The 26,161-nt window shown below is 38.1% G+C and overlaps 1 protein-coding gene across 4 annotated transcripts in view; it reads left to right on the top strand.

Annotated features, from left to right (window-relative positions):
• The window catches only part of LOC145994006 (RCC1 and BTB domain-containing protein 1-like), a 114,947-nt gene that overhangs the window by 14,672 nt on the left and 74,114 nt on the right, over positions 1-26,161 (top strand). For all 4 annotated transcript variants that reach the window (XM_083130071.1, XM_083130075.1, XM_083130074.1 and 1 more), the window contains exons 4-7: positions 11,688-11,899; positions 13,835-13,993; positions 14,788-15,038; positions 20,600-20,688. In XM_083130071.1, the coding sequence (XP_082986197.1) occupies positions 11,688-11,899; positions 13,835-13,993; positions 14,788-15,038; positions 20,600-20,688 (711 nt within the window). The remainder of the gene's footprint in view (positions 1-11,687; positions 11,900-13,834; positions 13,994-14,787; positions 15,039-20,599; positions 20,689-26,161) is intronic.

The following is a 26,161-nucleotide window of genomic DNA, read 5'->3' as shown; positions in this document are numbered from 1 at the left end:
TCATTTGTATGTCAAGAAGAAGGACTTGTGACATCAAATAAAGCCTAATTCCTTTGTTTATATGAACTACATTAGTGGTGATGCAAGAAATCCCATCTTTGAAGACATAAAGCCAAGTAATATGTATCCATAAGCATCCTGGCGCACAGATAATGTTCATTGTTTATATTGACAAGATTAGTGTTCTTTAGTAGCACAGCTGTAGTATGATTAATATATTTATCATGATTAAACTTATTAAAAGTGAATTATCAACTTTAAATATTTGAAGGCTTACACAGCTTAATACTATGAAGAACAAAGCCTTATCCATAATAAATAAAAATCTTATTGAAGATTTTTGACAAGATATTGGAGAATGATTCAAGTAAATCTCAGTACAGAGATTTAAATCAAGACTATTTTTATTAATTAAGATTTGTTTATCTACAAATGTATTTTTTTTCTTCATAATTTGTCAGTGCATTTGCTACTTGGGTAAGAGTATGCAAGTGCAGCTTTTATACAGAATAGTTACAATGCTTTTTAAATACATACACATGTACATTTCTGTTGATTTAGCTATGGGCATTTTTCTATTAAAGCTCCAATGCTACTTGTGTGCTAAGACACTCATTGAGCTTTTGATTGGTCACACATGTTCTAAGATGTACCCATTCACATACTAGACCAGTCAGATGTCTTCATTCCATTGAGTGTGATAACTGCGAAGCAAGGAGGGTGTAATTTACCAAAGTTCCTTTCACATCTCAGTACCACAGGATTGGTGTGGGGTTGGGTAAAATTTAAGATTCCCCTGTCATTTTGGAACATGTTCCATAGGATTGGGGAGATTCAAAATCTTTGCCTTATTTTGGGTTGTTTACGCTTTGGTCCTCTTAACAAATTGGCACATGGTGCAAGGTTTTCAGGGTGGCTGCTCACCAGGAATTATGTGTGAATTATTTGTTCTGGGAATTATACGTGAATTCTACATGAATTTTTCTCATTAGATGTGAAAAATTGCAAATTTTATTAATCCATATTCCATTGAATGTAAACATGTTTAGAAATGCCCTCAGACATGTAAACATGTTTAGAAATGCCCTCAGACAAGTTTTTCACAGTTTAGCTTTTATTTTTATTGAGGAAGGAAAAGAATGCTGTGTGGAAAATAAACCCAGTTCTCTCAATCAGTTTACTTTGTTAGTGTGCATTCTAGAACAATCTATGTGACAGATGGAAGATTATTGCAAGATAAGATTTCTTGAAGTTCATTAGGTAAATTTGAGTTCAAAATACTTGCACAATAAACAATTTCTCGTAGATAGTATATCCCGTAACATTTGTGAGCTTCATGTGTAGATGTATTTCGAGTCTTGAGTAAGTGAAGTGGAACATGTAAACTCCGCACCTTAAATTAAATATTTTAAATATATATACCGTTTATTTGAATTGAATTATAGTTTTTGGTTACTTTGGAAACACATAAACCTTTATATTGTTAATATATTTGTGTATGTGTGTGGGTGAGGAGAGGAGAGGCAGTAATACGAGGGTCATCCGGAAAGTAGTACCTGTTCATGCCATGTGGAGCGCTAGTGATGCGAGTAGGCGCCGCTCAAGGTCAAACGACTTCAGGTGACTGTCAGCTCAGTGTATCCAAAGTTCCGTAGCGCTGTCATTGTAGTTATTGTTTCTGTGAGTGTTTACAATGTTCAAAAAAATTGAAAACGCTGCCACTTGTGAAGTTAGGGCTCTGATCAGATTTCTCAACACCAGGAATGTGCGACCAGGAATGTGCGACCATGTGATATTCGTCAATTAAAGGAGGTTTATGGAGACAAAGTTATTGATGAGTCGTCTGTTCGGCGCTGGTGTCGAAACTTTAACTTGGGGAGGAAGAGCATCAATGATGATGAACGTTCCGGATGCCCATCTGTCATTACGGACGAACTGCTGAGTGCAGTTGACGAATGCATCAAGAACGATCGGCACATCACACTGGATGAAATCTGTGAACAGTTCCCTGATGTTTCACGAACAATTCTTCATGAATTTTTCAAAGATCATCTGAAGTATGAGAAAATTTGTGCAAAGTGGGTGCCTCGCTTCCTTGCTGATGAGCACAAAAATGCATTGAAAAGTGGGAACTGAAAGAAGTTGTGACTACTTTTCTCAATGGACTGGCGGCAGAGGAATATGAAGCTGGGTTACAAAAACTTGTCGCATGGTATGACAAATGCTTAAATGTGCATGGTGACTATGTAGAGAAGTAGTTTAAATTTATTGTTAACAATTACAAAGTTTTGTCAAAAAATATTTGATAGTTTTTTTTCTAAATTAAAAAATGAGTAGGGGTGTAAGGGGTGACCTTCCATGTAGTACAACCAAATGTCAACCTCACTTCCACCTTAGTACACCCTGGACTGCAGACTAACGAGGCTCTGGTGACTGGCCCCATGGCCAGTATAATTTTGTTTGTGTTGGCCTGTTCTTTTGTCCTTATGTGTGATGAGCCTCAGCTTTACAGCCTCAGCTTTTAACGAAAGTCAGAAGATTTTAATATTTTATGATTTTAGTTATGCAACGTTAGAGTTGTTATGCGTAATGGTAAGGGGCAGGACCCCGTATAATGTGACGGGTGCAAAATAGCCTTAGTGCTGACGCACCCAAAATGTTAAATTCAAATTCAAAAACGAGTACTTCTTTCCGGATGCCCCTTGTATGTAAGTTTGAAATAGAGAAAACATCTGCCTGTACCCTTGAATTTTTGGAAACTTCACCTTGAAAACTGGGAATAAACTTGAATTTTATCATGGTTTTGGAGTGGCTGGTCACGCTTGTTTTGATTTGAAAATTCAAGTGCATATTTAGACATTTACTTTACAACACAAGACATAAATTTAGTATTTAGTTAAAAATAATAACAAAAGGGAAGATTTTTGCACTGCTTTATAGACTTTTTATAGATATGTCAGATTGGTGAAGTTATCAGTAATTTTGCTTATATGCCTATATTGGCCAATAACAATAGAGTACAAATTAATCTGCTACATCGCTAATAAGATTATTTATAGTTGATACATGAGAACATTAAAATAAGTGGCATTTTAGTGTGGAGCCAACTTATGACACTGTTAGTGTAAATTAATGAGAACTGTACATTTTGCATAATTTTGAGGATAGACTTTGCGAAAGTGCAATGCATCATTTTGCGGACTGAAAAAATGCCAGCAATTATTTGCTTGATACTGATATTCAGTAAACCTCGATTTTATGTTTTTCGGGGAACCAAGCTGAAAAAAACTTAAGATGTGGGAAAATGTAAAATCGGTGAACGTAAAATTGAGGTTCCACCGTATTAGCGTTGGCTCAGCTTCGGTATAAAATGTAATTTACATGTTTTTATAATTTAATTGTAAGTATGGCAATCAATGTACACACTCAAGAAGGCCCAAATTTCAATTATTTAACTCAGATTTCATCATGATACACAGGCATTTTTTCATGGTTTGATTTCTATTTATGTCTGTTAACACACACTTCAGAGCTTTGGCGATTACTTAATGCATGTTTGCTTGATAATGGTTTTTCACTTCCATATATTCCTGTTTGAATCTTCTCTTGCATCCAACCATTCGTTTACTGTCGTCTTGGTTAGTGTTGGAAGTGGTTGGGGGGAAAAATGTTTTTTTGGGAAAAAAACTGTTTTTTTCCACAGCTTTTTTTGGTTGGGCTTTTTTCACAAAAGTGTCAAATCAATGAAAACACAGGAGTTGGCAGTATTTTTCCTGTTCCATTGTTTTCTTTTATCTCCCTAATGTAAAAGATACACTAATTTCTAAATATAAAATACAATTTAAGCATGTCTTGCGCGTGTACGAATTACTCATTTAGTAGAATATTAAGTATTTAAAATGTAATTTAGAAATACCAAAATATAGTTTACTTACGGTTTGTGAGTATGTACAGTATGCCAAACTATGTTTTGGGAGTCAACTGCTCCGTTCCTCAGGTTATCTCCTTGGCTAGCAAAATTACTTCATAGCCGCGTCAAATAGAAGTAAAACAAGGAGTAAGGTGATACTATGGTAAAAAAGGTTTCCTAACAACTTGTCCATTTCTGATAAAACTCCCATACCCACATTCCTTTCTTTGTAAATCTACCAAAAGCGTAAAATGTCAAAGATAATAACTTGAAAATTTGAAACTTTAAAAAACATTCTGCATTCTGCAAGAAGCAAACCTGATACCTCGCGGGCGAGCGTGTAGTCGCGGCGGTCGAGAAACACTGCCACTAAAACTGAAGTAGAAGCAAATAATTGCCCTCCCCAGGTCAAAGAAAATCTATGAAATAAATCTGGAGTGGACCTACAGTTTGAAATGAGATCCGGAGCACTATGCCTCCACTGAGGATTGAACCTCAGACCCCTTCTTATTACAAGGAAACAGCATTACTTTATTCCACTCCAGAGGCCCATTCATGATTATAAAAGGAACAAATCAAAAAGCAGTCCTTTTCCATCAAGAGTACTTGCAATTGTTCTCTGTGATTTACAGGCTAAATTAAATCTTAATCTCTGATGAAGTAGCTAACAATCTTGTTAAGTATAGAGAACATTCGGACTGAAGCAACACATGACAGTGCGGGAGGGGGGGGGGGTCACATTGAAGTGACAAGTGACATGGCCCCTTCAGTCTGTAAGCAAGCATCCACCACACATGCACAAACAAGACTGAGGCGACATGATGAAGGAGCTTTCAGACTGAAGTCACAGATGACAAGCGACACAGACTTCTTCAGTATAAATCAAAACATTCACCGTGCATGTAAGAAAAACAGACCGATGCAACCGTGAATGATGCATGCCATTGAGAAAACAGTATATCCTGAGCAACATGCAGGTGACATGTTTAGCTCATTGTCGCACTTCAGTTCCAAAGGTTGAATGGATTACTGGATTACTGCTTCCAAGTGACACATGTTACTTGTTGTTTAGGTCTGAAAGTTCCCTGAGAAAACTGTTCAGATGATGTGACAAGGGACAATTGTAGCTTATGTTGCGTTGGTTTGAAAGATTGCATTTACTTCTAAGGGTTGGTTTCCAAGAGCCATGTGTCGCTTCCGTCTCAAAGCTCCGTTAAACAACATTCACGTAATACGTATACTTCTACATGTGTGTTGTGAACAGTAAAGATTTTCAATTGTCCCGAAACATCTAATATTTTAATACTAACATTTGTTTCATATTTTATGACATCAACATTTAAATTGAGACACAAACATGTAAAAGCCTGTTTTAAGTCAATTTTCGTGGTCAGATGTGTTCATTAGGACTTCACGTTTAGTTTTAACCCTAGCTTACCCATGCCACACTTTGTTTTATCACTAAATTTCAAGAAGCCATTTTATTATTGAATCACTGCTTCCTTTGCTGATTATGTATGTGCAGTTTTTTATTAATTATAATAAATACAAAAATTACTATCATTAATAAAAAATAATATTCAATTATTTCACGAGTCTCTCACATATATTTTATCATTCACTAAAACTCAGAAAATCCATAATAATTTTTAATAATGTTTTTTTAGTTTGCAGAAGTGCAGTTGTTTATTAAATATGATAATTACAATAATTACCATTATAACCAACCAATTGCACACTGTGACTGGCATGAGTGTCTCGAGTGAGACACATTCAAAGATGGCGCCTGATATGCCCACAAAGTGCATTTTGCGTCCTAATTACATTAAGTACATTTATGTTTGTACAAACAAAAATAATAATGAAATATTTGGGACATCCTAGGAAACGAAATGTAATGTATTTTCAAACAGTTGCAAAATATAAATAATAGAGGTTTTTTTGCCTGCAAGACCCTCCCCGGTAAGCTAGGTTTAAAATTGTATCTGAACCACTATGCAATATGTGTCCACTGGGATTGGCCAATATCTGCCTCTTTACTGCTACATCATGTAAATTTATTTTAGCTAGTTGTAAAATATGTCACTACAAACTTGTAAACTCTGAACAGTAACTTCAAGTGAAATAGGTTAGCTGTAATTGGTAGAGCCAAAAAAGCCAAAATTTCTGTTTTTTTTTCTTCCCAAAAAAAAAGCCGTCCCTTCCACAAAGCCGGCTTTTTTGTTGGGGACGGCTTCTACCATCTAGGGTTGGGATTTCGAGCTGGCCCCCGTGACCGGGTTCGAATTCCAGCCTGTATATATATTTTTTTAGTGTTCCTTCATCTATTTCATCATATGATCACTCATCTACATCTTCGTAAATTAGCCAAAAGTGGCACAAGAAGCGAAGTAAAATAAAGCAAATCAATCAATGAATTATAATTAGATAATTAGATTAGGCAAGTCAGGTTTGGGGCTCTTAGTATTCCAATAATGCCTCTAAATCATCGTTTCTCAACCTATGGGGCACGACCCACTGCTGAGTACCGATGGGGTGTTTACCGGGTTGCAAAGTTCCGGCTCTAAAATTTATTTACTGTGTCTTAGAAACTCATCACGTTTAAATAACTAAGAGATATTGTTTCAACAATTTAAATTCAACCCATGTTGTACGTAGTCTAAACTCTACATTTCTGTTATTCGCTCCCTACCATTGCTTTTTACCGGCATCTCTAAATTTCAGTATGTGTGTTTAGTTAGATGTTAGACTAGAGTAAATTAGTATTTTAAATTTCATATTTACTTTTCCAGAATGAAGTATGTGTAATTTGTTTAAGCAAGCATAAAAGTGTGCTTCTTAACGTACTCGATGTTAGCAAGAATATGATTATAAACTGGGTGCACACCCAGAGGCGAAGATATAGTACAAGCAATGCAAGCACTGCTTGCATAATTCGAATATCATTTAATGTACTTAATGTTCTAACCGTATTTAGTTTCCATCGCACTCGATTTCGCGAAAAAATGTGGCTGCAAACTCCCCCAGCAGCTCTGTAGCAAGCACCAGCCTCAATGCTTGCAGCCGTTCTGCGGGAAAATAAGGCCTCCGAAGGAGTCACATGGCGAAGCGTGAAATTCTGGTGGAACCCGTCCACAAAGCTTCTACAAAAAGCTGTGCTTTCCGAGCTTGCGTGATTCCCGAAAATAGCCGAGTTCAACCGAAAGCAGAAGGATTCATCTATGGGTATGTTGCCAGCCAAAACTAGTAAAGAATATTTGTCTTCATGAACACGTAAACAAGATCGCAAATATAATAATAATTGTTAGTCATAAAATAACTAAAAGAAGTTATTATCACTGTTCTAAATTCCATATATATCATATTATATTACAAATTATTTTAGATTTCGCGAAATGTAAAACGCGTAAAAAAAGTTGACATTGGGAGTTGGGGCAGTGGAATTTCTGCACCCCCGTGAAGAGTTTTCTCAGTGAGGGAGGGAAGATTGGACGGACCTTGGTCCTGCACCCTGCTTCCTGGTCGGTCCAGCTCAAATTACGCCAGAAGTGTTGACCGCTACCAGTGTTTGCAACTGCCAAATTATTTACGCAGTAATTCAAGTGAGCTCTTTCACAAATTTTACAATCAATAAATTGACTGCTTTTGAATAAAACTTGGGGTGAAAATAAAGCTATCTACTGATATTTGTACATGGCATAGAAGTAAATCGTATACATTCTGCATATTATGAGCACAAGAATATGTTTTAATGATTGATTGATTGATTTGTTGTTTTAAGTCCACTTTATGCACAGTAAGACTAATCGGGACTGGACCTACAGTTTAAAATGGGATCTGAAACACTTGTGCCTCCACCGGGTATCGAACCCGGAACCCCTTGATTACAAGGCGATGCCAGTACCACTGCGCCATCGGGGAGGCCCGAATATGTTTTAAGTTCTATTATTATGACGCAAGTGGTGTTCCCAGGGTCTTTTTACGGTCCCCATTTTGTCATCTTTTCCTTCCTTTGACGTTTTTTCTTAGATTTACTGGGCCAAAAGGGGGTTATGTCTACCATCCACCCTCCCCCCCCCCTTCGCCCCGTGCACGCCATTGAATGACACTTTATTACTTAAATATTAATGTACATACTCGTTCTGCTGAAATGATTCTGATTCCTCCGCGTAATTTTTATCTCCAAACTGATATATCTTTCCTTTGTGACGGATAAAATTAAGGAAATAGGTTGGTATCACTTTGTTGTTTCAGAGATTTTCAAAGTGATCTTGTGTGGATGCTTGCATTTGCAGTTGTGGAAAGCGCGTGGAATAGTGTGAGTGTTTGTTGCTTCGTGCTTTGTGCTGTGAATTTATCGGAATGAACGCATATTTAGGAACGGTTGATGTGAAGTGCGGGTGTATTATTGAGCAATTGAAAATTGCTTCGTTTAGCTCGAGAGAGATAAGTGTTAAAATGAAAATCGTGGAAGGGGGTCGACCAACACCGCATTTACCGGACTTAAAACAAGTTAGCCCAAGGGGCTTTGTGCGACATTTCCAAAGCAATTTGTACCACAAGTTTATTTGGCTAGCAGGTTGTGAAGCACGCAGTAGGTTGTACTGTTGGCCATGCGTATTGTTCGCCGTGCACAAGACGAACTCCGTGTGGTCAAGTGAGGGATACTGTGATCTGAATAACGTGCACAATGCATTACAGAGACATGAAAAAGCAGAATCTCACATAAGGGCATTTTTAACTCTGAAGGAATTCGGAAAATCTCATGTGGATTTTGCTCTGGATCACCACAGACTAGTAACAATCGAGCGCCATAACAAAGTTGTTCGTCAAAATCACGATATTTTAAAGCATCTTGCAAGTGTAACAACCTTTGTTGGTAGTCAAGAATTATCATTCCGGGGACACACTGAAAGTGAGGCATCATTGAACCGTGGAAATTATGTAGAACTTGTAAATATGTTGGCAGAATTTGATACTTTGTTGGCAAGTCATTTGGAGAATTCTACAACATTTACTGGCTTGTCAAGTGAGATTCAGAATGACCTTATTAAAAGCACGAGTGGTGTCATAACGGACGCAATTAAGGCCGAGGTAAGTGAAACCAAGTTCGTAGCTATTATGATCGATGAATCCTCGGACGTATCACGGAAATCGCAACTTTCGACGATCTTTCGTTACGTGACGAAGTCAGGAAAAATTGTTGAGCGTTTCTGGGGGTTGGAGGATGTCAGCAGGAACCGAACTGCAGCTGTAATTGCTGCCCACGTTGTTGAAACAATTCGAAAAGTAGGCTGGGAATCAAAATTGGTGTATCAAACATACGACGGGGCAGCTGTAATGGCAGGGGATCTCTCGGGGACACAAGCACGAGTCAGACAGATTTTCCCTAGTGCAATATTTGTTCACTGTTTTGCACATTGCTTAAATTTAGTACTTTCTCAAACAGTGAGCAACATTAGTGAATGCAAAGTGTTTTTCTCGACGCTAAGTGGCCTTGCTTCTTTCTTTTCGCATTCGACAAATAGAAATGCTGCTCTCGACGATATAGTTAAAGCAAGGTTACCTGAAGTGGTTCAGACCAGGTGGAACTACAGTGAACGGCTTGTACAAAAAACGTCCGAAAATAGAGTGAAGATAATTGAAATGTTTGAGGACATTATTGGCAATGCACAAGACTGGGACAGTGAAACAATTTCTTCTGCGGGTGGTTTCTTGGCATTCCTGGATAGTTTCGAAACCAACTTTTTTCTTCTCTTGTTTGGGGAAATATTTTCCTTGACGGGATATTTATTTAATGTGCTGCAAACCAAAACTATGGATATTGGATTTTGCCTCAAAGAAATTGAAAGTGTCAAAAGTGACATTACCAAGAAACGAGAACAATTTGACATAATTTATACAAGGACAATAGATATTGCAGGAGTACCACAGCCGAGAAGGAAGAGGAACAATGTAGGCGACACAAAATCTCAGTACCAACGTATATATTGTGAAGTTATAGACAACATCATAAGCCAACTGTCTTCACGTTTTGAAAACCTTGAGGCTCTACGATTTGTTGAATTGCTCGATAGCGGGAAATTTCGCATGTATGCTGCTACATTTCCAGAAACTGCCTTCTCATCGCTTATGCAACTGTACATCCAGCATTTTGACAAAACCTTGTTGCACACCGAGCTCAGTATTGCCTATTCTCGGGATTGTTTCCGCAATAAGAGTGTAAAGGACATCTTGAAGTACATTGTAAACAACGAATTACAACAAGTAATGCCCGAACTCCACAAACTGTGTCTGCTAGTACTGACTATACCAGCCACAACAGCATCAGTTGAAAGATGGTTTTCAACGCTGAAACGTATCAAGACATTCACCAGGAACAGCATGGGTCAGGAAAGGTTGTCAGCCCTTGCTCATTTGTCCATTGAGAAGGAACTATTAAAGGAACTCAAAATGGATGAAACTAAATTTTACTATTGTGTGCTTAAACATTTTCTAGAGAAGAAAAGAAGAATGGAGTATGAATATCGTCACTAAGGGTCCAATGGACCAAGAGTTTGAAATTTATTGTGGTGAGTACATCGTCTATGCATGTGTTTCTTTGCTTTGAAATGAATTTTTTATTGTTTGTGTTTAACTTTTTATTTAGTGTTTAAGTTACTCCAATGCGGTTTTTAGGGTGCCCAAAAATACTAAATTACATCATGTAGCGTAAAATAAACAAATGATTCCCATTTTTTTTTATCTAAATCGGTTTGGTCACCGTTTGACCATATTAAATAATAATGAACAAATAAAGGTACTAATAAGTAAGTAAGAAATTCCGTCTCCCTTTAGTCGTATGCGGAAAGTTCGCATATGCAAAACGTTTAATATCATATGAATAACGTTACCTGGATTTTTTTTAAAAAGTAAATGTGACGTTTGCGGATCATATGGTTTATTTTTAGTACAGTCACTTTATTACGATATTTTGACAGATCCAGCGACTGGCTAAATGAGGCTATAAACCTTGAATCTTTCCCCTCGGCATGTTTTGCTGTACTGAAACATTGCTTGCCTCCTTCATAAGACTACGCTTCGCTACTGTGCACACCCTTAGAAGTAATTCTGTAGGTGCCCATCTTATGGGTCCCATGAAGTGTAATATCCTTCAAGGTGGGTCCCAGACTGAAAAAGGTTGATAACCACTGCTCCAAATGCTTTCGTTGTTAGGTTATGCAGGCCTGGTTTAGGACATTCAGCATTACAACAATTTCAATAAGTCTTGTAACATCTTATGTAGTTGGTGCTGGTCTCAAGCAAAACAACCCTTCGAGCCTTGTAGTCTGTGGAATGCCTTGTTGATGGGAAGCAGGGATATTTGCATAAGGTACCTTTATCATCTTCGTTTCACCAATAAATTGCACTTTTCGGAAATCCAAACAGCAGTAATTACTTTCACCAAGTTTCAAATTTACTGTACCTCATTGCCTTGTAATCAAGGGGTCCCAGGTTTGATACCAGGTGGAGGCACATAGTGGTTCGGATCCCACTTTAAACTGTAGGCCCAGTTCCGATAAGCCTTACTGTGCATGAAGTGGATTTAAAACACCAACTCAAATTTAGTGTAGCTTTTTATACAATACCTTGTCTTTCTCCTATGAAACTTGAAAAATCAATAAACCATCAGAACTGTTACCCTCAAGAAGAATTGCTTGCATTTTATTATTAGCTGTTAATGACTGTTACATAAATACGATCTGATAGCACAACTTAACTTCTCTCCCCATTGTAGGATTTGCATATGGCAGTGGCCCACACATGCTTGCTTTCACTGAAAGCGGAGAGTTGTATTCCTGGGGACACAACGGCTACTGTGAACTAGGAAACGGCTGCTCAACGCAGGCTTTATCACCAGCTCTTATTGGCCCAAATTTGACTGGAAAAAAAGTAACAGAAGTAGCCTGTGGAAGCCACCATTCCATGGCGTTGACAAGTGAAGGTGAGGTACGTATAGAAACAATAATTGTTTAATATAATTAGAGTGATACGTTTAGCAAAACACATGGTAAATATTACAAGTAAATGTCATGATTAAATACACACATTTGTGATGGAAAAAGAAAAATGTCGATACAAAAGCTGAGTTCATTTCAGATTCAAAATCTGTATATAAAATGCCGTTTTCGGTATATAATGGTGAATAAGATTTCAAATTTGCACAAAAAACAAAATTTCATGTGTGGAGTAAAACCTTTAGATCTCAGCTTCATGGTGTCTGACAGCAAAAATTGCTTGTAGAGAAAATTTGTGCTTAAATTATAATTTGAAAAAAAGTATATATGCTTTTATTGATTTGTGCAAACATAAGCTTGGGCTTTTTTCAACAGTTGAAATTAAGCTATATATGTTGTTGAGTTACTGTTTGAAGTCCACTTTTTATGCACAGTTAGGCTAATCTGGACTGAACCTACAGTTTAAAGTGGGATCTGAACCACTGTGCCATGTGCCTCCATCGGGTATCGAACCCTGGACCCTTGATTACAAGATGTCGGCATTACCACTTACACGGTGGTTGGTAACATGCGTTACAATAGTTACATGTATTGAAACATGAGACTCACTGTACCAAATGTAAATAATTTTGCTATAAAACATTTTGTATTAATTTATGTATTTCTTGGAGTGTTATTTAAGTTTATTCCTTTTTAAATAAAACACATTTTGCTACAGAGTTAATGAGTGTTCTGAAATTTTATATGAGTCACATGATAATTCAGTGTTGGTAAATATAGTCAAAATTTCATGTTTAAGAAAAGTACAATGTCTTGTCCTTTAATCATTGTAATATTGTGTACGATACATATTTATGTTACTTATCAGTAGAGCCACATATGTATGGTGAATAAAAGATCAAGATTTCCATGACTCACAGGATAAATCAGACTTCAGAAAGTGTCACGTCAGTAAACAAACTCAAAATTTTGTGTTTCAGAGTTTATTTCGCATTTTGCAGTTGATTTTCGCATCATTTCATGACAAAACATGTAGGAAAATGCACCTCACACCTTTAAAAAACAACAAAAATGGACATTACAATGTGTTATTTCACACTTTGTGTTTCCATCAGAACTAAATATGCATGCCTCTACTAATCTTAAACATGTTGGCACAAGGCTTTAATTTCATTATTTTATCTACAGGTGTATGTTCCTTGCATAAGGGAATGAGTACTTTGCACAGTTTCATTTTAACTTGAATACTCCTTGAAGTCTCGCCGGCCTCTGTGGCAGAGTGGTTAACACATTGCATCTCCAGGGGTCCTGGGTTGGAGTCCCAACGTGGGCATGGATGTTTGTGAGTGTCGATTCATCAATTTCATCATATCACTCATCCCCATCTTCGCAAAGTAGCCAAAAGTGGCACAAGAAGCGAAGTAAAATAAAGCAAATCAATCAATCAATCCTTGCAGCCTCATGCCCCACACTTTTTGGTTGGATGATTGCAATGCAGTTCAACATATGATTTTTCTTGTATGTACGTATTGCTTGCATTATAGAATTTTTCCTGTTGTTTACGGTTCTTACAAGCATGTAAACAATTTTTGATGCAACGTTTTTGCAGAACACACACTCCTTTCATGAGAAGGATGAAGTGTGTTCTCCTGAAATGATACATCAAAAACTGTGTTTATGTGCTTGTAAGAATCGTGAATTGAAAGATAAATAGTTCAGCATATGTTTGTTGCTGTGTATGAACAAATTGTATTCATAATTGGGAAAAGAGAGATGCTGTAGTACAGCAAGTTCCAACGAGGATGGTGATAGTGGCCACTGAAATTGATAGAACGAAGAAAAACAGTTTCGCGGATAAGCAAGTTTTAACATATTGTAAATGTGCATCTGTCATGTCTTTCCTTAAGATATTTGTTCCATCTTTCAGGTGTTTGCTTGGGGCCAAAACAACTGTGGCCAAGTGGGCTCGGGCATGAGTACAAATCAGCCAACGCCGAGAAAGGTCTCTGCGTGTATTGGAGGGAAAGTTGTGGTTGGAATTGCCTGCGGACAAACATCATCACTAGCTGTCACTGAAAATGGCGAGGTGGGTGTCCTCTTTATTGATCATAAGAATGGGATGAATCAATTATTTCTCTATCTGTATCAGTCAATACATTAATGAATCAGGTGAATGATCCATTCAAGTCCTTCATGGGATATTTTCCATTTAATATCAAAATAATATTGATTATCATAAATTGTATAGCTCCTTTGTGACGGGCATGTTGAGACTCTGTTTTGCCTCTAAAGGTTCTAGGTTTTTGGTCCTGGTCTAGGTATGATTAGTCAAAGAGCAGCACAAAAGCTATGAAAAACAAGGAAAATACAAACACATTTTTAAGAAATTTGTGTTTGAAATAAACACAAGCTTGTAATTTACCTAGAGTTGCAAAAAAGGCAGCTTTTTGAATAAAAAGCAGGCTTTTTTGGGAAAAAACAGGAAAGTTTGGCTTTTTTGGGTTTTTACAAATTACAGCTAACCTATTTCACTTGAAGTGACTCTTATGAGTTTACAGGTTTGTGACAAATTTTACAACTAGCTAAAAATTACATGATGTAGCATCCCAGTGGACACATATTGCCTAGTGGTTCAGTTACAATTTTAACCCTAGCTTACTGAGGGGGGGAGGTGGGCTTGCAGGGCCACCACATCTATTTTTTACATTTTTCAACTGTTTGAAAATAAATTACATTTTTCTCTAGGATGTTCCCAATATTTCTGTATTACCTTTGCTCATAAAAAAAAAAATGAAATGTAAATAGGAGGCAAAAAGTATGTCTCTTATTTTTCTTCACTTATTTGGAGCATGATTCAAACCCTTTCATTTCATTCTGCAGGTGTACGGCTGGGGCTACAATGGGAATGGACAGCTGGGATTAGGCAATAACATTAATCAGCTCAATCCATGCAGAGTGATAAATCTGCAAGGAAAGGTTATCACTAAAGTCGTTTGTGGATACGCTCATACGATGGCACTGTCGGACGAAGGTGCTCTATTTGTGTGGGGTGCTAATAGCTTCGGCCAACTAGGTACAGGGAATAAGTCCAATCTCTGTGCTGCTGCTCAAATAGCACCAGAGCTAGGAAGGTCAGTTTCATCTTTATTTTCGATAGTTTTTCTGTCTTTATGCAAGACTTGTTTTAAAATAATGAGTAAACAGTTGTGCCCACTTCTTTTGGACTTGCCTCCTCAGAACTAATCCACTCCCCTGTGCACATGTGTATCCAAACAAATTTTCATGGGTGTCTGCTATCATTTCAAATTGAATACCTTTCACCTTGGGGAAAGAAGTAGTTTGTAGGTACCAAATCTGGCAAATAAAGGGGCTGCTGTTTTACCAATATGAAGAGTGGTGAAACACCACTCCTAGAGTGAGCAGCATTTTGTAGAGACAATGACATCTTGGGGGTGTTCACATAATTGATGGGCTTATTATAATACTACAGAGCATTCCCTGGCATTCGCTACGAGACTCTGCGGCAAGCGGCGCTTGTCTTTCCCGGTGAACAGGTCCGCGACAGTCGCACGCTACAATCTGTTTGTTTCGCTGTCCTTGCCTTCGCTCCCTTTCCCTTTCTGTTGACGTTGCAGACTGACGTCTGAAGTTGTGTTGTGTCGTGTTAGTGTGTTGAAGATTGTGGCTTAACATGGCACCACAAAAGTTTACATTACTACAAAGGATTTATCTTGTTGCGTGTTACTTCGGAAAGAGGAATTGTGGAGAAGTGTGACGATGTTTTGCAACAAAATTTCCTGGTGTTCCCGTTCCACATAGGACCACTATATTAAACCTCGTAAAAAAAGTTTAGAGTAACACGGTCAGTTCTGAATAAAAGAAGTAGGAAAAACCCACATGTACTTACTGAGGAAAAACTCGATGAGATAGGACTAAGGTTAGAACAGTCTCCTCGGAAATCTATCCGCTGCCTCTCACAAGAAATGGGTGTTTCAAAAACCACAGCATTTAGAGCCGCTAAAATTCTTAAATCTAAAAATAAAAAATAAATATAAAAAACTAAAAAATAAAGTATACAAAGACAATCCGCACACCATCCGTGAGTTAAAAGAGAGTATTGTACTAGAAATCGGGAGAATTACAGTAGACGAACTTGCACGTGTAAATGCCAATTTCCTTCGGAGATGCCTGGAATGTGTTTGCAGCAGAGGGACATCATTTTCAATACCTTCTGTAGTCAATATGAAAACTAATTTTAATAGCAGACTCTAGCGACTGACGCGGACCCCGTTCACCGGGAAATACAAGCGCTGACACCAGGCTGCTTGCCGCCGAGTCTCTTGGCGAATGTCAGGGAATGCTCTGTATTAGTCAATATGTAGAGTGGTAGTAATAACTACATCCTTAACCCAAACTCTTGTGCAAGTTCTGCAAAAGATGGAAATCTCTTTAAGATTCCATCCTACTACAACCTTAGTGACAATGAAGTTCGACCAGTCACAAATATAGGAGTGCGTTGTGAAAGAAGGAGAACACATGCATATGCTGAACATATTTTATTCAGCAGGCTACATGGAACAAAGGAAAACATAAATTTCCGCTGCAACGCAGCAATGTATGGTGTCCACACAAAATAAAACATTTTCGTCCATCTACACATGACATTGAAGTTCGACCACTGTTAGAGGGGATCCTGTTTACCATGGTGTGACGCCGCCCCGTCGGCGAATAACTGTGGCAATGCGTCGGGGCATGCTGCGGACGAGTCGTTCAAGGTATTCCACATCGATACGGTGCCATTCCCCCTGCTGGCAGGCGATAAGAGCAGCCACTGTAGTGGGTCCCCTCTGTTGCACACGTCGCTTAAGAATACGCCACACATTCTCAATGGGTGAGAGGTCGTGACTCGATGGTGGCCATGGCAGAGTTTGCACGTGATGGCGAGTCAAACATTCTCATGTCAGCCGCGCTGTATGAGGCCTGGCATTGTTGTGTTGAAAGATGAGACGCCGCCTGTGGAACAGGTACCTTCGCACCGTGGGAAGATGCCGCTCCAGTATGCGTGTATAGGCATGTGCATTCACAATGCCCTCACAGACGTGTAGTGGGCCAACCCCAGATGCCGTCATGCATCCCCATACCATCGCTGACGCAGGTTTCTGTACCCGATGTGCATAACATTTTGCTTCATTCTGTTCCTCCTTCCGACAAATGACTGTTTTCCGTATTTTCCCGTACACAACATTGAAAATGGATTCGTCCGTCCACAAAACCCTGTTCCACTGCTGAAATGTCCATCCCCGGTACATTCGTGCCCACCGTAGTCGATTGCCTTTGTTCAACATGGAAAGGAAGGGTTTATGTTTTGCCTTGTACACTCAGTAACCGCATCGCTGTAGGTAACGGCGAATGGTTCTGGTTGACACTTCAATGTGAAAGCGTTCTCGAGTCCACAGTCGTAATTCGGCCACAGAAACATGATTGTTGGTCTGGATATAGCGCGTAAATATCCGTAGGTCACGCACGCTCAGCAGGCGTTTTCGACCGGGGGCCTTACCTGGCTCTGTAGTACCCGCATTTTGGTGGTGTTTGATGATGCAGTGGACGGTTGACTTGGGTAAGTTCAGTTGGCGCCCTATTTCCCGTTCACTGAGTCCATCCCGTTGCAACTCCACCACTCTTCTCTTCACGGTGTTGTCAATAGGTTTGCCCCTGGCCATGGTGATGATGCACTGCGGTTTCTCGGTGCACAGCACGTGCTTATATACGGCGGACTCCCTTATCGTGTCCGTGACGTCATGCTTCCGTCGAATGCGCCACTATCTGGAATTTTCCGTATGGGTCTGGTGCCTGGTCGAAGTTCAATGTCACGCGTATAGTTCCCCATTTTCGTTCTTTACGTGACCTTGGGTGCAACATGCTGGGATCACGATTCTTGCCTGCTCACACGCCTCCTCTTACACACATGCGTCACTTCTGCGGGTCACCCATTCCACCGCCTATGCCTCTGTGCATTTAATCACGTATTCCTTTCTGGTCGAACTTCATTGTCACCAAGGTTGTAAGATCCTACTTCAACCTACCTTCTAATGCTGAACCATACTCAGTAATGTCGCAAGCAGCACTTTGCTTATGTGGGATGCCAAAAAGGATGTTAGGAATGTTGAATAGATGGGAGAAGCATTACTGTGACGTTTATCTACTCTTAGCTCACAAATTCTACTAAGACCCAGAGTTTTGTCCAGAATGCATATGGGTCAGTCCATACCGTATGGTGCAACACTTGTTGCTTGACAATTTTTAAAATTTTCCATATTTTTGTTGTTCTAACCCCTATGTAGGGGTAGTTCAAAGCAGGCATTTTTCTAAAATGTGACTTTGTTTAAAAATGGTGGCCAGTTTTTTGTTTCATGACTTCGGACTTTTTTTGGCCTTTGCAGACTTGCGATAATTAATGATATAACAGCTAAGAAGAATGATAGAAAGCTGTTGTAAAAACATTGTTTTCAGTACGTTTCAAGTTTTAATTTATGTTGTGTACTTTTTCACCACCTGTAATGAAAATGGCAGAAGTTCAAGGCCAAAACTTATATTCAATTTTGAAGAAAAATCAAAGTTTAGTATTTTCTTTAGGAGGGAAGTAATGTCATATCAGAGCATTTTTTTAGAGGTAATATTTGAGCTCTGCTGCTGGTTTCCTCTTTTAGTTATAGCTCTTTGGAAATGTTTGTTTTTCATTTCTTTCAAAATTTGAGCCCCTAGATCTCTAGTGGGAGACCTAATAGAAATTTAATATTTACAGCACAAAGAGTACTCCACCTGTAAAAAAAAATAATTGAGATGGATATTTCATGGATAACAGGGGGGAATTTGGGCAAAAAAGGTAAATTTGTTATTGGTTACAAATATATATTTACTTTTAATGAACTATCATGCAATTAAAATATTGTATTTATTAATTATGTCATGCAAATGGCATAGTAAGTCCATTAGTAGCTATTATGAATGAAAAGTTGTGTAAGGCAGAGGTTTGTCTGAACAGGTTTTGTTGTATCTCCACTTCTCGTCAGAAATGAATTCATGACATTGAGTTCCATACATGCTAATGCATCACGTTCCAATGCAACATATCTGAATGTCAAGTGGTGTAAATTATCAACAATAATAAAATGTTTACGCAGATCATGCAGTCTATTTAAAATCCACATACGCCAAACTTCAATCACCTATTCTGAAAACTTAGTGCAGATGGACATAGGACAACATAGTGTTCAGCTGGCGATCTGCATAAAATGGGTAGTTTCTAGGGATGGATGATATCGGAAATTTGATATCACAATATATCATCATAGATGATACGATATACCTATATTTTTCTATATCGTGATATTGGCGATATGTTATCTCGATGATATATACCTAGTCTTACCATAAATACTGTCCCAAAGTTGTGAGTAAATAGACACAAAATGGTGAGAGATATTGTAATATCAGAATAACATGAGGTGCATGGATGCATTATGAACCAAAATCACAAATAATTATTCGAAATGGCCACCTTTGGCACTAACACACTTCTGAAGTCTTCGTGGCCACGCATCAATTGAATTACGCAACACATCGACTGGAAAATGAGCAACTGACTTCAAAAGAGATCGACCGCTTTAAACTTTCAATATTGGGATGTCTCTTCTTCCAAGCCATCTCCTGAAGCTTGGACCACAATTTGTAGTCCAAAGGGTATAGGTCCGGACTTGCAGAAGGCCAATCTGAAGTGGAAATGAAGTCTGGAATATTTGCTATGAGGGCACACTCCATTTCTGTGAAAAAGGGGTACAAACATCAGCCAAAGTGTACCAGCAGACTGTGCTTGAGAAACTATGCAAGAATCTTACCGAGACCATCTTCCATGGAGAGAACTGGAGCTTCCAGCAGGACTCAGCCCCAGCACACAAAGCACGCACCACCCAGCAGTGGTTGGAGGCAAATGTTCCTGACTTCATATCCACGTCAGATTGGCCCTCTGCCAGTCCAGACTTAAACCCTTTGGAGTACAAATTGTGGTCCAAGCTTCAGGAGATGGCTTGCAAGAAGAGACATCCCAATATTGACAGTTTAAAGCGGTCTCTTCAGAAGGCAGCTGCGGAGTTTCCACTTGATGTGTTGCGTAATTCCATTGATGCGTGGCCACGAAGACTTCAGAAGTGTGTCAGTGCTAAAGGTGGCCATTTCGAATAATTATTTGTGATTTTGGTTCATAATGCATCCATGCACCTCATGTTATTCTGATATTACAATATCTCTCACCATTTTGTGTCTGTTTACTTACAGCTTTGGGACAGTATTTATGGTAAGACTAGGTATATATACTGCCAAATATTATGACAATATATCTCCAGATATCATGACGATATATTGCTGACATGATATATATTGCCAAATATCATGATGATATATCGTCAACATGATATAGATCACCAAAATATTGTGATGATATATTGTCTACTTGGTATCACCTGGACAATATTTTTTCAATATTTCGATATATCATTTGGATGATATATCGCCCAACACTAGTAGTTTCATGTACAACCCTCGGAGAAAGAAAATGGGTTGTTTGAACAGAGTAATGTTCATACCACAGCTTTTCCCATTCCACTTCTAATATCCTTCCTGTTGCTTTTTGTTACAGGGTTATTGACATAGCAGCCACACATTATAATCACATATCAGCAGCTATGACTCAGAATTCAAAGATTTACATGTGGGGACAGTGCAGGGGTAAGTGTCAGAACAGTTCATGTCAATAATGTGACGATGACTCAGTGAAATTTAGATGTGGTTTATCTGCACAAAATTTTGATTGATTGGATAGTGAAAATAATTAGGTTATTTGATTGGACAGTGAAAATAATTGGTTATGTTATTTAGTTTTCAACCTAAACTCAAATGAATATACACTATATTATCGGGCCTGGTGAGCACTCTGTTGATATAACAAATCACAAAAATGTACTAAAAACAGTATGAGGATAACCGTAGTATCAGCACCAATATATCTTTGCATGAATATTGTCAAATCTTAAAATAACTTATTAGGCCAGTTGCACACCGGATCCGACTTCGCACGACATGACGTGACGAGTCACAAAGCGACACGATGAGCCATTTTGTTAGCTAAAATCTGATGGAAGATTTCGTCCATTTACGCAATAGGTCTAGGTATGTCTTTTATAATTTGGGAAGCTGGTTAACAATACATAATAATAGTTTACAGCAGAATCAATGCGTCAATGTACGAGTATTTGTTAATGTATCATTTTACATGATGTAAACAAAGTCCCAAAATTCTATTGATGTATATTATATTTATTTCACGTCATGTATATCATCAAGCACATACTTCTTGTATACCGGAACATAACATGAAGAAGTAAGTGAATATACTCTACTGTGGTTAGATGTAAATAAGATGTTAACTTCTGCACTTTGAAGTGCATAATTTCAGATAACATAAACTATTCAGTCTCGAGAATCTCTTGCATTACAGCTTGTTATTCCTTCTATTTTCTGCTGTTATCATTAGTGATCCTTCCCATTTTCATTGTTTGAGTAGCTAACTTGAAAAAACAAATATTTTTTTGTTATGTCACATATATCATGCTTAATACATGTTATTTTTTTTTATATGCAAACTCGCTTTTAAAATTGTACCTTTGTCCCTTCCAGGGTTCACTAACAACAGTGGCAGTACTCTTACTACTTTGCCTTTTTTCCCTCATTTTTTGGTTACCATGCCTACTAAACGTGTAAAAATTATTTCTGGAATTTACCTGAAAGAACTGCCTGGAACCATCCCTTATCCTTCCATCATTCCCATATACTATATTGTGAAGTTAGAAATGTCTAAACCCAACACTTCTCATCAACACTACATAATGCAATGTGCAACAAAGGTGAGGAAGATTCTAATGAATGTAAACTTGTGGTCCAACTCCAAAATTTCCATTCACACCTTTCCCTCTTCACAAGATAATACGGACATAACGTATAAACAGGGCTCGAAAAATCCCAGTTGCCAGGTTGCCATGGCGACTAAAAATTTCAGCCTGGCGACTGGGATCTTTTGCTGTAATATTGCCGTCCTTTTAAGTTTGCATGTACAAAATTTTGAAGAGTCTAAGTTCAAATTGCAGTACAGCGTAAGTTAGCAAATTATTTTCTGGAAAAACTCAATATGCTGACCAAGGCAGAAATTTATTTTATTTTAAAACATAAACTAAACGTAACGTTTCAATCTTTTAGCAAGGTCTTTTTCAGACTCTGTACCAAGTACAAAAGACCTTGCTAGAAGGTTGAAATGTTACATTTAGTTTATGTTTTAAAATAAAATAAATTTCTGCCTTGGTGAGCATATTGAGTTTTTCATATCATGGAAACAAGGCCTAATGGTGTTATGATTATTTTTTATCAACGTTGTGAACATTTCATAGAATCTGTAACTATTCGTTACTCCTTGTCCACAAATTCCTAATTTTCTGCTTTCTCACATGATTTAGCAATGTTTTGAATACGGTGATGCTCAACTTCTTATAGTATGCACAATTGCCAGTAGGTGGTTTCCTTCCACCTGAATTTCAGAGCTGGCACCTAGCTCTGATAAAGATTTTTCGAGCACTGCGTATAAATAACAATTGTGTTAAATAAAGTAACATAGTAGTTAAATGTTCGGCATCCATGTAATTAATATAACCATTCAGCTATGTTCACAAATTCTTAAATGTCACACTTTTGAACACAAACATTCTTTGCACCGACATTGATTTGGTCATCCATATTTTCTGTTTCATAATCTCTTGTGTCCAAATATAATTACGTTTAATTTGCAATTAAATAACAATATCACCACCATGATACTGTTCCCCAGTTTGGAAATTTTGGTTTATAATTTTCCGATCTGTAATGATGTTTGTGGCTGAAATGAATGGATTCACACATGCACAGATCGTTTCGTCGCAAGCTGCACCTTGTGATACCAAATTCCCCAGACATTCAGTGTTTTACCGCAAACCGTCACAACGTGACTCGTGGTGACTCAAGTCAAATGTTTTGTCCGGTGTGCAGATGCCCGTAAGAGCCTCGTGTTAAATGTTCCCCAAGTAGGTTTGCAATAAAAATGACTCGTCTCGTTGTGTCGGATCCTGTGTGCGGTTGGCCTTAAAAACAAGAATGGTGTCATTCATCTTGGCAGGATGTGGGTGGCATTTAAGAAAGAGTCTCCATTGGGGGCATTCCAATAAGTTATTTTAATGCATTAAGATATTATGTATATACATAATGATTGCCCCCCTCCAGCGACCAAAGGTTTACAACCAAAGAGAGGAAAGGAGGGGGTATTGCTCCTCATTCCCCTTCAAATATCACCCTGGTTTTATCAACCAAAAATCAACACAAGACTAGAAAGTTGCTACTTCTCTGAATGTTAGTTGTAGTTACAAGGTGATATGAGAAAGTTTGAAGACTAGTTTACAAGAAAGTACTTTAAGCAGTGCCCCAGCATTCCAGACACTTCTGGAATGTGCCCCAGAAAATTTTTCAAAGCACCTTCTGCAATTTGCACTGGATCTCCTATGTGGTGTCAACCTTTAAGCTGGATCTTCATCTTTGGGAAGAGGGCAAAGTCTGCAGGAGCCAAATCTGTCGAGTAGGTGTGTATGGAAGTGAGTTCATGATGTTTCCGCCGATAAACTCACATGTGAGTAGAGCTCTGCGACAGGGTGCATTGTCGTGGAGCATCCAGTTTTTCGTGTGCATTTTCTGTTCCGTATGACACACCGACAATGGCAGCAATGTTGTGGATTGTTCTCTGATGATCCTCATGTACATGTTGCCGAATGTTTTAGACATTTTCGGGGTAGCGCTCGTTGAAAGTCTTCCTGATCTCTTGTCGTCTTCCAGTGATGTTCTTCAGCTCTCGAAGCATGTGTGCCACTCAAAACATCTCGACAAGAATCTCTGTGGCAGATTTTGTCAGTTTCACACAGATTTTCACAATTGCTCTTTGTTCTGACTTGCTGTCCATGATGAAATCGTAGATATGGTAATCAGGGTGGCGACAGACCTGGAAAACCTGGAAAACCGGGAAAAGTCAGGGAATTTGAGGTGTTAAAAAAAGTCAGGGAAATGTCAGGAATAAATTTTTTAATATCATATTTACTCGAATCATTCAATCATAAAAGCAAATCACTTTCTTCAAGAATTGACTTTTCTCTGCCAGCCCTGCTAAATTTCACTTTCCATCTACTGATTTATACGAGGGGTGGCCAGAAAGTAATTTCCAATTAGTAGGGACATTGATAAATGATAATTGCTGCGAAGTTATGTTTAGGAATGTGCAGTGATGTCCGGACACATTTCTCGCCCGTTTGAAATAACGAAATAATGCGAATTTGGCATAAAATGCGAATTGTTGGCGTTTTTGGCGATTTTTTTAAAAGGAAATGTCCTAAAATAACAAAACATTCCATGAAATCCAACATTCTTGTCTTTTCTAGGCCATGTTTGTATAAATAGAATATGCACGTTTTCGAACATTTTACTCAACAGTAAACTATAGAGTTATACGTAGATGGAATAATTCCGACAGCCACATTAAATTGTGTATTTCCCACGATTTTTTCAACTTCTATCAAAACCATTTGCATCCCAGAGCAAAGTGGCAGGGTTCTAACAGGAGATTGAGTGCGTATCTACCGTCACACGGGAGCCACATCTTCATATTTGTCGCACGAGCTATGTTTTGAATTACCAAGCTAAGGGCTCACCATTGGCATTTGTTGAGCGAGTAATAATGGAGCTCAGTCGTTAGGGCATCTGACTACTTGCAAGAGACCCGGGGTCGATCCCCTGAGAACCGGGATGTTTTCCACCTATTCAAACTGCTACGGCACCCACCCAGCATCATATGAAGCTGGTACCTTGAGGAAACTTTGAGGGATAAAAGTAGCCAGGAGCGTGATGCTGATCACATCACCCCCACCTTCAGCTGTGATCAAGAAATTTTGAGGCCCTAACTCCACACCCCTATACACCTTCATGGAAAAGTGCAGGAGAGCACTTTACTTTTACTTCCACAAAAATCTGTTCCAACATATCAAACTGTCACGAAAATAAAATAAAAATTAAAAATTATAGTTTAAGAGCACAATGGAGTATTAAGTTTCGGTATATTTGGCAGATAAATGTTCTAAAACAAAAACGCGAATTAACGTAACACTAACAAGTCAAAAAAAGATGTTGACAATTTTTGGTGCTATAATATATCTGTATCTGTCACGTGATATAGATTGATTAAAATTTTTTGGGTGCGTCGCCACTTATGGTCATTATGCACCCTTCAGTATATACAGGGTAAATTCCATTATCTAAAATCCTTACCTTAAAATTAAAAAAGGGGTATGGAAAATAACTTTCCCAAAATAACTTTCAAGATATCAAACTCGAACGAAGAGGCGTAAGCCATGTGACTTACAATTTGAAACAGTAGTTTAAAATCACCATGAAGGTATAATTTCAAATATTTGCCAGAAAATGCGCTAAAATGAAAATGTGAATTTTGGGATAAATAACACCATATAGTAAAAAATAGAAAAATACACCAATTTTTAAAAAAATAAAAAACAAGGTCACCACTGATTAGGCATAAATAAAACATGAATATCAGTTGTAATTTATTGGATTAATAACATGCCACTTCTTCCTGCCTGCATGTGTGTGTGTCTATCTCTGAACACTAGTGCTGCATATAGGCACCATTGGAGTTTTTTTCAGGATGCTCCTTGTATATGAACTTTCAGAAGCTTTTATTATTAGGGTTTTCCTGTTTTATTGTGTGGTTAGCTAAATCAGGTAACTATATAATGCAATTCTATAAATTCCTTGCGTTAAATTTCTAATACCTACATACCCTATTCGTCTGTAATAATGGTATAACTGCATGGTGTCAGTTTCACAGTCCTTCATTTGGATATACTCTACTGAAGCAGAAATCCCATTTATAATGTAAGGGAATATGACACTTTCTTTTGTTCAATTCAATTGTTTCATTTATATGCAAGAGTTAAGTTGTTTGCTTTACAGAGAAGAGAGAAGTAGCTGTATGCATCGAGAAATGAGTCTGCACTCATGGTTCTTGCAAGCAAAGGAATCCAAACCTCAGTGGAAATATCAACATAATAACGAGAATGTATAAGGA

This window comes from Lepisma saccharinum, chromosome 10 (assembly GCF_977018435.1).
Source record: "Lepisma saccharinum chromosome 10, izLepSacc3.1, whole genome shotgun sequence".
Taxonomy (NCBI): domain Eukaryota; kingdom Metazoa; phylum Arthropoda; class Insecta; order Zygentoma; family Lepismatidae; genus Lepisma; species Lepisma saccharinum.
This window is presented reverse-complemented; position numbering and strand designations above follow the sequence as displayed.